Source organism: Desmodus rotundus, chromosome 11, assembly GCF_022682495.2.
Source record: "Desmodus rotundus isolate HL8 chromosome 11, HLdesRot8A.1, whole genome shotgun sequence".
NCBI classification, from domain to species: Eukaryota; Metazoa; Chordata; class Mammalia; order Chiroptera; family Phyllostomidae; genus Desmodus; species Desmodus rotundus.
Window position 1 is genome coordinate 63,348,829 of NC_071397.1, and position 12,623 is coordinate 63,361,451.

The 12,623-nt window shown below is 38.8% G+C and overlaps 1 protein-coding gene and 1 pseudogene across 1 annotated transcript in view; one reads left to right on the forward strand and one right to left on the reverse strand.

Moving 5' to 3' along the window:
• The window catches only part of SLC16A10 (solute carrier family 16 member 10), a 99,310-nt gene that overhangs the window by 44,108 nt on the left and 42,579 nt on the right, over positions 1–12,623 (forward strand). Inside the window, exons 2-3 of the mRNA XM_053913942.1 lie at positions 7,605–7,749; positions 11,279–11,741. Of these exons, the coding sequence (XP_053769917.1) occupies positions 7,605–7,749; positions 11,279–11,741 (608 nt within the window). The remainder of the gene's footprint in view (positions 1–7,604; positions 7,750–11,278; positions 11,742–12,623) is intronic.
• On the reverse strand, positions 6,311–7,173 carry LOC112297182 (RNA transcription, translation and transport factor protein pseudogene; annotated as a pseudogene).

Consider the following 12,623-nt stretch of genomic DNA (forward strand, 5'->3'; position numbering starts at 1 on the left):
TGTGCCCTGATACGGGATCAAACCCACAGCCTTGGCGTGTAGGGATGCTGCTGTAACCAACGGAGCTACCTGGCCAGGGCCTTACTTTGAATTTCTGAGAGCTGTAAATTAAAGGTGAACCCTGGAGATCCAGCAGTTATGGGTATGACATATTGTGATTTTTTTAAAACCTCAGACTTGATGTTACTTTTCATATTTTAGGAGTAGTGTACGATGCACAATTCCAGAAGTCTCTGTAGTTGCTAGAGCCATGTTTCTTCAGCTCAGCGCTTCCCCAGTGAGGTGAATAGTTACAGGTGAGCGTTAATGTTGATCCCCCCGGCACTCCTCAATCCCAGGTCCCTGAGCCATTGCCTCCAGCTACATGCAAACTTGCCCCTTGTACTTTAGTGGGCTGTTCAAGTGTTATTGTTTTCTGTGTATGTCATGACCTGGAAAACAGAGGGAAGTGAAGCTTTAGTTCACTTCATGTCTAGGTAATCTTAGCATTGCTTTAACATTCTTTATTGGCTCTGGCTGGGTGGCTCAGTTGGTTGCAGTGTTGACATGGACACCAAAAGGTTTTGGGTTTGACCCCTGGTCAGAGCACATACCTAGGTTGCAGGTTCCATCCCCAGTTGGGGAGTGTATAGAAGGCAATCGATCAATGTTTCTTCTCTCTCTGTCTCTCTTTGACTCTGTCTGTCTGTCTGTCTGTCCCTCTCATCTCTTCCTCTCTAAAATTAATAAACATATACTTGGATGATAATTTAAAAAAGAAAGAAAAAAACAATTTATTAAAAACGCATTCTTTATAGAGTCTTGATATTTTGAACAAACAAAAAATATGGCTATTTAGAGAAGACATTTCCTCTCTAAGTGTAAGTTCACTTCTCCTTTTACTTGTGTAACTTTCTGAGGTGAAAAGTAGGAGATTATCAGATTTTTCACTGTAGGAATGGAAGTTTATAGAAGGGAGAAGGCTAGAAGGACTTGTGTGATAAAGGATTAGAATTGAAGACATCAGTGTGAATTCATGTTTAGTGTGATATATATAGGTAGGGATGGTTACATATAGAAAATATTTAAGTATGGACATTAGTATAGATTGAATAATGTGTCAATATTGGTTAATTACTTGGACAAATGTACGATACTAATGTAAGATGCTAATAATAGGGAAGCTGGAACGAGCATGTGGGCACTCTCTATATTGTCTTCACAATTTTTCTATAAATCTAACACTGTTCTAAAAAAAGCGGAGAAGTCTTAAGTTTTAATCTTACTGTTGAGATAAGACTTGGATGTTTTTATCTAAGAATGAGGTTTCCGAGAATTGTAGGTACAAGTTAGCCAGGCAGTCCAGTATTCACGAAACCATGGACTAGAGCCTGTAGTCGTAAGGCAGGTCTCTGGCACGGCAAGTCTCAGAACTGTGACCCTAACTGCCCACACCAGAAAGGCTGCCTTTCTCATCCGTAAGCCTCGTGAAATGCTGTTAGTATACAGAAGTGATGGGTGAGGGGGGGCGATACATGGTTCTTCCCTTATATTTTTATTTGATGTTTAAAATGAAATATTATTAATACAAAGTGAAAAGAAGCTTTAATTCCAGAGCAGTGGAATATATGGAATTGGAATATTTCAATTTTGCCAAATACCTCTTATTTTTAAAATGAGCTTTATAATGGAAAGAGTTTAAAATTGTCTTTCCAATTTTTAGCCCTTTTTTGTAAAGCTATTCTACCTTCTCTAGAATAACCTTTTGAGAATCTGAATACTAACTTCATGTATCTCTTTTATATTTAATATTTCAAACAAACAGAAAAGTATAGTGAATAGCAAATGCATGTTCTGTATGCCCACTACTCAGATTCTGATTTTCTCTGAATTTCTCATATTAACACTGAAAATCTCAGACCCAGCCATTGAACTAGAGGGACCTTGTCTCAGGGCCAGGTTGTGAGGCTGAGTCTATATCCTCCTCCTTCTTTTAGAAGATTGTAAAGTTCTAAATATTAAAGCTGTTAAGAAATCATTGAGCCCTGGCTGGTGTGGCCCAACGGATTGCGAACCTGTGAACCAAAGGGTCGCAGGTTCGATTCCCAATTGGGGCATATGCCTGGATTGCAGGCCGGGGTCCCAGTAGGTGGCATGTGAGTGGCAACCACACATTAATGTTTCTCTCCCTCTCTTTCTCCCTCCCCTCCCATCTGTCTAAAAATAAATTTTAAAAAATTAAAAAGAAATCATTGAGTTCCCATGCAGCTGTCTCTCAATGCCAGCCTCCTCTCACTAGGTGTTAGGGAGTTCCAGCTCTGGCCTCAGCTAACCTGCTTAGCTCTCCTTTTCTGGCTCACAGGGAGCACTTTTAGTCCTCTTTCAGTGGCCACAGCCTGCTTCCAGACCTTGACCCCAGGAGGCAGGCCCACCCTGGCCCATCCCTTTTTGCAGCTAGTCTGTAGCTCATAACCAGGTCTTCATTGTATTTTTTAAATGATTTTTTAAAATTTATTTTTTAGAGAGAAGGGAAGGGAAGGAGAAAGAGAGGGAGAGAAACATCAGTGTGTGGTTGCCTCTTGTGTGCTCCTTACTGGAGACCTGGCCCACAACCCAGGCATGCGCCCTCACTGAGCCACACCAGCCAGGGCATTATTGTATTTTTTAAAAATACTCTTAACTGTATTACTACTTTGTGTTTAGAATAGCAGATGATACATTGAAGTGTGAATTCACGGTGTCATCTTAAGGTCTGGATTTTGTCTTAATTAGCTCGATTGTGAGCTTCTCCAGGGAGGGGTGGCTTTTTATGGACATAAAGCATTGTGCCTGGCTATGGGTGCTCACAGTGGATGTGTTTTATGAAGGACTCTCAGGCATGTCTTCTTATTCCTGTTTACATCTGGAATGTTCAGTTTGAATCCCACTGACTTTGCATAATAATCACAGTCAGAGTTAGAAAAGGTGAAAGAGAATAACAGTTTATTATATTTTTATGGTGTATATCATAATCCGTAAGACCTTGGATTCTTTGGGATGCCAGATTAAACCTTTATAAAAACTAGAAATTTTAATGAGTTTATAATAGCAAGTAATTATTCATTCAAGAATTAACTTCTTCTTGAATTTGATCAGAAGATAGACATAACTTCATATATTGCTAATTATTGTAACAATACACTACTGGGATTTAGCTAAGGCACTAAGGTACAATCGTATAAAATTCAAAAATGAATATTTCATGTTCAGGAACCAGGTAGAAGCTCTAAAACCCATAAGAAGTATTTTTATGGGTTAAGGAAGAACATCTGTATGGTTTCCTTCAGAAAGTTATGCTGTGGGTTCCTCCCACCCTGTGGGAGACGTGGGGGGTTCATGCTCTTTTACTTGCTCTCTAGTGAGAGGAGCTTTAAAGGGATCACTTAGAGATTTAAAGAATTCTCCCTCTTTAGGGGGCACAGAAGGTGGGGGTCTTAATCCCTGAGAAATGCAACAAGGACAGAACTGCCTGGCTCCCTGCTCTGAAGAGCTGTCCAAGAGGCGGCTGTGTGGCATTTGCCTGCACTCCAGCGTTTGTCCCAGTGAAGGACACATGAGTGTTTCCGACAGGTCAGAGGCAGGCCCAGTGAGGAGAGGGGCAGGCTGGAACTGTTGGGTTCTTTCCCAAATAAACTGCCTAGAAGGGCAGTAAGGCGGCAACAGAGAGTCTTGGAACTAAAACTAGAAGGAACTCGGAGGTGAGACTGAAGAACCCACAAAAGTGCATCGGAGAAAAAAGTCAGCTTTAAACATGATCAGACAGGCCTTTTGGCAGGACCATTTAAGTTGGAGTCTCCTTGCCTTCCTTCTTCCAGTGTGCCCCTCTCCTGCGTCCCCTTTGGAGAATGATATCTGGGGAGGGGAGAAGGCGGCATAGGAAAGAGACCAAGCTGATCTTACTCTCTTCCCGGAAGGGGTTGGGAAAAAAGATTTGATTACCAAGTGAAGATTGGTTTTTTAACTAAAGTGATCCTAGGTCTTTCTGTTATTTAATATTGACTGGAAGAATCGTGTGGGCTTGCTGAAGTGGTCCTCCAACGGCAGGGGAATATTATCCCCTGTATACATTTTAAGAGGATAATTGGGACAAAAATGAAGTTGTATTTGATTATATCCTGCACTTAGTGGTGGATATAATCCACCACTACATTCAGTGGACATAAAAATCTGTAAAAATGTTCATATTTGGTATAGCAGATCAAAATTTACAGTAATGCATAAAGAATTGCTTTCATTCTTGAAAGTGCCTAGATGTATATGAGCATTACTTGCAATATAAGTTTCTGGATTTCTTAATGTGGTCTCTTGTTTAGTGTTGGTGTTTTTGTTAATTGTAAAAGTGTCTTTATCCAAAAACAGATGTTGTGACGTTATTCTGCTAGTCTGCCTAGATTGTTTCATAGACGTGACAGGTGACTAAACTTTTTTTAATGAGATTCAATTATTATAAATTGGGGGGGTATTTTTACATAAGATGGTACCCTAAAAAATTCTTTTAAAAAATTTTTATTGATTGATTTTAGAGAGAGAGGAAGGGGAGGAGAGAGAGAGAGAAAACATTGATTTGTTGTTCTACTTTATTTATGTGTATTTTGATTGATTCTTGTATGTGCCCTGACTGTGAATCAAACCTTCAACCTTGGCACATTGGGACAATGTTCTAACCAACTGAGCCACCCGACCGGGACCTAAAAAATTCGTATTTCTCCTTAAACAGATCCATACTGAACAGCTCTGCACATTTGAGACTGGGGCTCTGCTAACTCATCTGGCCAATCTCCTCTCTCTGCTGTTTACCTCTGAACCCCCAAACCCCAGCCACCAACACCTAAGTCAGGATTGCATTGTTGTACAGTCTCTTCATTGCGTTTTGTTTTCAGGTAACAGTCTCCCTTCTTTCTGATGAGGGAAGAAAGGAAATGGAAATACAGCTGATTAAAATATACAGAATATTAAAAAATAACTTAAAATGTAAGAAGACAAAGAAATAAATGAAATTGTTATTCTGATAAAGCTTCATTTGGACCCTGCTATTAAGAGATGGCCATTTGCATAGTCTGCACTTCCTTTGCTGAGGAAATATGATGACACACTAGTACACTTGCAGAGCTTGATGGAGATCTCTAGCTCGTCGGTTTCATTTTATAAGACAGACAATTTAGTGTTCAAATTCTAAATTATTAAGTGCTGCTGTGCTAGATAATGATGTATAGATACATTTTCTCTAATCCTTAGTAGTCCTGGAAATGTTTATATGTTTGATTCCCTTTTAAGATAAGAAAACAGACTCAGGATATACTGTAGTTACAGAGCTGTGGGATTTGGACCCAGATCCATGTTCCCTTAATCGTCATCAGTTTATTATACTTGTAAAGAAGAATTACAGACTTGACATCTTATGAGCTCACTCATTTCTTTGGCACAAAATTATGATAATTTGTACTTAGTATTTCTCTGTCTTTTGGTTTTGTTTTGGTTTTCATAGAATCAGGACAGGAAATTATGACTTCTGATTCTTAATTTTTTTATTGTGGAAGATAACATACTTTCAGAAAGAAGATAAAATATATGTATGGTTTTATTAATAATGTGAATGCCCATTAACTATTACCCAGGTCAACAAATACTCTACCTGTGCATGACTTGATTCCCTTAGCAAAAGAACTAAGCCTGGACTCTAGGCAAATGTTCATTTCATATTTTTAAATATTTTATTTATTTATTTTTAGAGAGAGGGGAAAGGAGGGAAAAAGAAAGGGAGAAAAACATCAGTTGGTTGCTTAATGCCCCCAACTGGGGACCTGGCCCACAGCTCAGGCATGTACCCTGACTGGGAATCAAACCAGCGACCTTTCAGTTTGTAGGCTGGAGCTCCATCCACTGAACCACACCAGACGGGGCTAAATGTTCATTTCTTTCTTTTGTTAGATTTTATTTATTTATTTTTAGAGAGAGGGGAAGGGTAGGAGAAAATAGAAGGAGAGAAATACTGGTGTGTGGTTCCCTCTCTCGTACCCCTCACTGAAGACCTGGCCCACAACACAGGCATGTGCGTCCCCCAGCGACCCTTTGGTTCGAGGGCCAGCACTCAGTCCATTGAGCGACACCAGCCAGGGCCAAATATTCATTTCTTTCTTTCTTTCTTTTTTTTTTTTTTTAAATCCACATTCCCAAGCTTTATTAAAGAAAAAGCAATGATGGTAAATCTCTACAACATAGTGAGTTTTCTGGGATTCTTCCCCTGAAAATGTGATGTTTGATTTCAAAACACACACCAAGACATACATGGTTCCCAATTGTACTAATTGGGTGAGAGGCTGAAATCCTAAAATGTTCATCTTCCAACTTTCCGCAGTCTGTGGTCTGTCTTTGGGTCAGCAGTAATTGCCTGGACAGCTACTATGGCTTCATTAATTTTTGTCTGTAGCTCTCTGAGCTCTTCTATATGTAGCAATCGCAGAATTTGAGCAGCTCCATTAAGAACTGCATCTCCTGTGTCAAAACCAAGGATGTGCTTATCTAAAGCAACAGGCAATCCCTCTTTTGTTTAATTTGCTTTAGCAGTTGCATCCTGTGCCAGGCGCTCCTGGACCAAAATGCGTATTGCCTTAAGCATTACCAGGTAATCATCACGAGGCTGTATCTGAAGGTTAGCCAAAGCCATTACACCAGCCTTAAAATCAGGATTATTTACATCCAAGTTGATCAATGGCTCTGCATTTTTAGCTACATTGTCAGCATTTTTTGTATTATCAGATACTGAGTCCTTGTATTTTTCAGCATTATCTCCATATTCAAGTCTAACAGCTAAACCAAGAAGCCAGTCAATTGTTTCTTGTCCATCTTGAATCTTGAAAGGACAGTTAACATCTGTGAGATACTTTTCAAAGAACTTGGGCCAGTCACTGCTGTGGATGTTTCTTAAGTTACCTCTGTCTTCAGTCGTGTAGTGTCTGATTTTCTGGTCTTCAAGCCAAACAATAAAGTTTCTAAATTCTGTTTCATCTTTGCAGTTGAAGCCAGCAGGGTTGTGGTAGTCCAGGGCCGTCAGCTTGCTCCGGAACCTGGTCCCAGCTTCTCGCTCTCGTCCCCTGTGCTTCAGCCGGGAGAAGAGACAAATGTTCATTTCTTAACTACTAGATCCAAATGGTTATAATTCCCTTTTCTTCACCCGGTAGTTAACCACTATCCTTACTTTAGTGGTCATAATTTCTTTGCAGTTTGACTACTTACAGTAATTTTTCCAATTAATTTTTTTTTCACAGAGAAGTTGCTTAAAAACCATAGAAATCAGGGTAGAGATTAATAGTGTTTGAGTCCTAGAAGAATGTTTGATTTATTTAAGAATGCAAACTTCCCAAGAATTAGATTCAACACAAATAATTGCTATGCTAATTACAATTAGTGTTGGCTAATTCTTTGAGCTGTGATTCATGTTTGTTAGTAGTTTACTCCAACTTTCCCCCACTCGTCTGGGTAGTACCTTTTCTGCATTAATATTTTCCTAAGTAAGTATTATAGCTTGTGGAATGAGTGCAAATATAACTTACCATGTACTGTCCCTTTTTTTCTCTCTCTCTTTACAGCATGGGTAGGTTCTCTCTCCATGGGGATGATTTTCTTTTGCTGCCCAATAGTCAGCGTCTTCACAGACGCATTTGGCTGTCGGAAAACGGCTGTTGTGGGCGCCGCTGTTGGATTCATTGGACTCATGTCCAGTTCTTTTGTAAGGTAAGGACTGGATTTCTTTATGTTGCTTTTCAAAAAATGTTAGATACTTTAAAACCTTCCTTTCAGAAACTTTGCTGTTTACAAGAAAACATCCTCCTTTCATTGCTCAAACTATAAGCAACAGAACATAAACATTGTTATCCATAGCGGCAAATCAGAGCTTGAGAAATTGAATGTTTTTGCTTGTAGCACTTAAGAGTTAGATGTCAATCAGGATATATATGCTCCCTGGAGCAAGAAAAATGTTTCTTCTTTTGTTTTCTTTCTATTCACATGAAAACCCTAAAAGAACTCGTAACTATGAGTTGTTTAAAGCGAGAACATTAGTTTAAGGTCAGCTTAGTCTGAGGCCCAACGGTTACAATACGTGGTGTACTGAAGCAGCTGTTCATAGGCTCATTGTGAAATATATTTATTAATGAAATAAAAACTTTGCTATTTATTTCAACCCAGGTAGAGAATTCCTGTGTGTATTAAAAAAAAAAAAGCTAAAATTTAAAAGTATTATGGCAAAATGAAGTGGTCAAATGAAGCTTAAAATAAAAATTATCAATACACTTTCCGAGTCTGCTAAAAGACAGAGAGCACTGGAAAGGAACTAACTGCAGAGAGCTGTCACTGTATGAAGCACTTCTGCCTCGAGTCCCAGTTCCGCTAGTAAATCCCTTTGCATTGTCAGAATAATCCTTAGTTAGAGAAACACTGGCTTAATATGAAGCTCTGGCTAACAGGAGGTGATTAATAAGAAAACCCCTTAAAATGATATCCATCTTGTATCTACTTTAGTGGTGTATCTTAATTTCCTGCCTCTTTCCCTTCCCTAGCTGTTTTCATGCACTAGTTGAAAAGCATCATTGAGGTTATTAGAAAAACACACACACTTACATTTCTTGCCTTGATTGTTTTTAAATATTATGGATTTAATCAACAGAATCCTTGGTTTACTAAGTTTATCCCCACCCCACCCACACCCCTTCCTCAACTCTAAAATGAGCGTCCCTTTTTTGCCTGCCTTAGAAATTTTATTTGGATTCTAAACAATTATTTTTGTGTCTTGATAGAAAATATATATTCCATCTTTAAAGTGCCTTTAGGGATTTTTCCTTCTAAAGTTGTCTTTAAAAAAACCAAAAACCAGTTTCGTTTGAAATAAGATTCTGTTTGGTTAATTCTGTGAGATCATTTACTTTTAGTTCTTTTTTAAAAGCAGTAATACAACTTTGTGTTATTAACAATTCATCAGGTACCTGTTTGGATCTGGAAGCTTGCAGGTACCCATTGTCAGTACCTGTGGCCCTAGCACTTACTGAATGTATTAACAACCAGGCTTTGCTGGAGAGAGGACCCTGAGTAGAAAACCCATGTAATGTGTTACCTCACTTGGTAGACAAAATGCAGACCTACTTAACAGCGAGCAGTGTTTTTCAAACCTCTTTGGTAACTGAGAAGTAAAAAGTAGGAAATATGTTTTACATTGTGACTCAGTTCTCTGTGTGTTCTCTCCCTTAATGGAAACACAATGTGCTAAAACCATATTTACCTTAATACATGTAATGCTCTCATATTTTCTGCTTAGTTTCACTATTTATAACCCACTGATCAAAAGCTATAAACTTGTAGAGCAATACATAGGAGGAAGGGGAAATGTGGTATGAATTCTAAGTGCTGAACAATGGACCCATTTTTTCTCAAGTTCAAGGTCCTGCCTTCTTAGGAAAGCCTTCTCCAACAATCCCGGGTCACGGCAGTGTCCTTCTCCGAATCCCTTTTACACACACGCCTGGTACCTTTCTGATTCACACTGCCCTTACTCAGGGGTCAGACTTCAACAACTTGAGCCATTTGCTACTGAGGTGGAGATTTAGAGATAAGTGAAAAAAGGCTCAGCAGTGGTGAACAGGCCATCCCAGAGCTTACGTGCTTGACTCTGGGAGACAATAAAGCTAATCTTGCCCAGCACGTAGTACTTAACGTGGTGTGCCGAAGAATGTGTTCAGTTTGCATCCTCGGCTCCCTGGGCTTTCCACTGGCGGCTTTACAGTACTGTAGTGTGGCTGTGTAGCAGTTGGTGTTCATGATGATACTCTGTTGGCAATACCATTTTTAATACACGCTTTGGAGAAGTCAGAGAAGTGTATAATAGATTTAGGTTTTTCCTTTAAAATTAGAGAAAAATAAAATTATAAGTAAAAATACTAAAAATAAATTAGTACCTTAAGAAGTAAGTTGCAATTCTCTGGAAAACTACTTATGTGGAAAAACTGATGCAGAATAAATGAATTGTTATTTATATATTGTATTATGTAGGGTAGATGTCTTGTTTTACTAACCAAACTAAGAGTAGGAGGACATAACCACATTTTAAATATTTTTTTCACCAAGTACCTGGAACACAGTAGCTGCTGAATGTATGTCTATTGAATAAAGAGTGGAGGTTCAGTAATGAGTGATCAGAGTTAATTTGGGAGTGACTATTGAAAGGTGGTGCTAGCTGTGGATAATAGAGGCAGAAGGGCATCTGAAAGAATTGCAAACATGCATTAATTTTTATCATATTCTAGAGTTCCTTGTGATTACCTCCACTAGTATTATTGTCCAAAATTTAATTATTAACCAACTTTATCTTAGTTTCTAATAAATAGTTGCCTTTACTACTTGATAAATAGCCTTTTCAATTGGACATTTAAAAAACAACTTTAGTTTTATTTTACTCCTTGTTTCAAAGAATGTAATGATATAATTCTTTATTTTCAGAAGAGATGTGTAATTAAGTTACTTGGTTAAACTATGAAGTTCTTAATCCTTTATTATTGTTTTGAGACGTACGTGGACTTGAAGCTTACAAACTGGGATCACTAAGGAACATGCTTCATTTAGTCTCCCTGCAATCAGCATGTGATTTCTTGTTGTCTTGCACAACACTGAGAACAGTGTAGAACAGGGCGAAGGTTGGTCTGCAGCCCTTAGGCCAGCCAAAGTGAGGCACAGCTGCTCCTCTGTGCAAACGTTTCTTGGCGAAGAAATATAAAACACAGCCTTTCGTTGAATAGGTTGCTGGGAAGTGCCTGGGAAAACTCTGTCAAAACTCCTCCTAATTTAACTATGAAACTCATAGTTAAATTCTTTAAACTTGTATTGAGACTTATGTGTATGTTTGTTAGTGTAATCACTGTCAGTGTTACAGAGGCCCTCCCTGGCCCTGCCTGTGTGAGTGGGGGACAGCACAGCGGCTTTTGCCTGGGGCTGCCCGGTTCACCAGAAATCCGTGGGAAGAGGAGGAGGAGGAAAGTCACCTTAACGGTCATTTTTCACGTACTTGAGACATTTGCATTAACCCATTCAGATTAAATGAAAATGTTTTTAGTGCTATATTCTTGGTTTATTAAGTTTTTCAGGTGTGTTTAGTTCAATTTTATTTGTAGAAAATACACTGATTAACTAGAACCCACTTTTATGCTAAGGTTTTATTCTACCAAGCACATGATAAAAATAATGAAAGCTGCTTTCCGTCTTTTTCATCTTTACACAGTTCCATCGAACCTCTGTACCTTACCTATGGAATCATATTTGCCTGTGGCTGCTCCTTTGCATACCAGCCTTCATTGGTCATTTTGGGACACTATTTCAAGAAGCGCCTTGGACTGGTGAATGGCATTGTCACTGCTGGCAGCAGTATCTTCACAATTCTGCTGCCTTTGCTTTTAAGGGTTCTGATCGACAGTGTGGGCCTCTTTTATACACTGAGGGTCCTCTGCATCTTCGTGTTCGTTCTCTTTCTGGCCGGCTTTACTTACCGACCTCTTGCTTCTGGTGTCAGAGAGAAAGAGAGTGGAATCAAAGGAGGAAACAGAGTCTCCCTCTTTTCCAAGAGAAAGTTCAGTCCTCCAAAAAAAATTTTCAATTTTGCCATATTCAAGGTGACAGCTTATACAGTGTGGGCAGTTGGAATACCACTGGCACTTTTTGGATACTTTGTGCCTTATGTTCACTTGGTGAGTATGCTTCCTTGGCTTTGCTGGTAACATGTTATTTCGCACAGGAAAACTTCGAAGAGCAAGATAGATCAGGTTGAAGTTGACCTTCAATGTTATGCTGATTACAATTCAGGCAACTCCTGAAGTTCGTGGTCTTTTAAGAGAAGGTCAAAAAGAACCATCAAATTATTAAACAGAGGAAATGTTTAATGGCGTGCTTCGGTATTTTAAAAATCACCAAACCTGAACAAATAAGAACAACTTTAAAAAATGGAATAAATGGCATCAGTATGAAAAACTTGATAGGTCATTGGTGCTTCAAGTGATTTTCAAATCATAATCAGGGACAAAGATGGTGAACATCAAAATATTCTTTTTCAATAAAAGGGTGCAGAAATTAGCTGAATATGGCCTTGACACAAAGAAGCATTACATTCACTTGTGGGATCCTTCTGGGAAAATGGGAATTCAGGGGATTGATTGTTTGAGAAATGTTAGCAAGTTCCCAGTGAGGGGAGAGGGAATGGTTTCATAGGAAATCGGGATTTTAAGTGCTCAGGCAATTTATATTGTTTACCTTGATTTAAAAGGTGAATTCAGCCTCTTTATACTGAACCAAGAAGAAGCAGTGTCTAAAATACTTGCTCCTGGCAGAACTTGCTCAAAAGAGCTTATTATGTTTTTTTCCTTTTTTCTTACTGTTGTGGCTGAAAATGTATCGATAGTTCAACATAGTTTATAAACAAAAATGATGTTAGGATAAAGTTTTCTTTTGTATGTATACTATGCATGTGAACCTGAATCTTTTCTAGCTTTTACTCTACTTTGGATGTTCGTGCAATTTTTCTCTAGTTAAAAGTTGTGTAGCCCTGGCTGGTATAGCTCAGTGGATTGAGCACG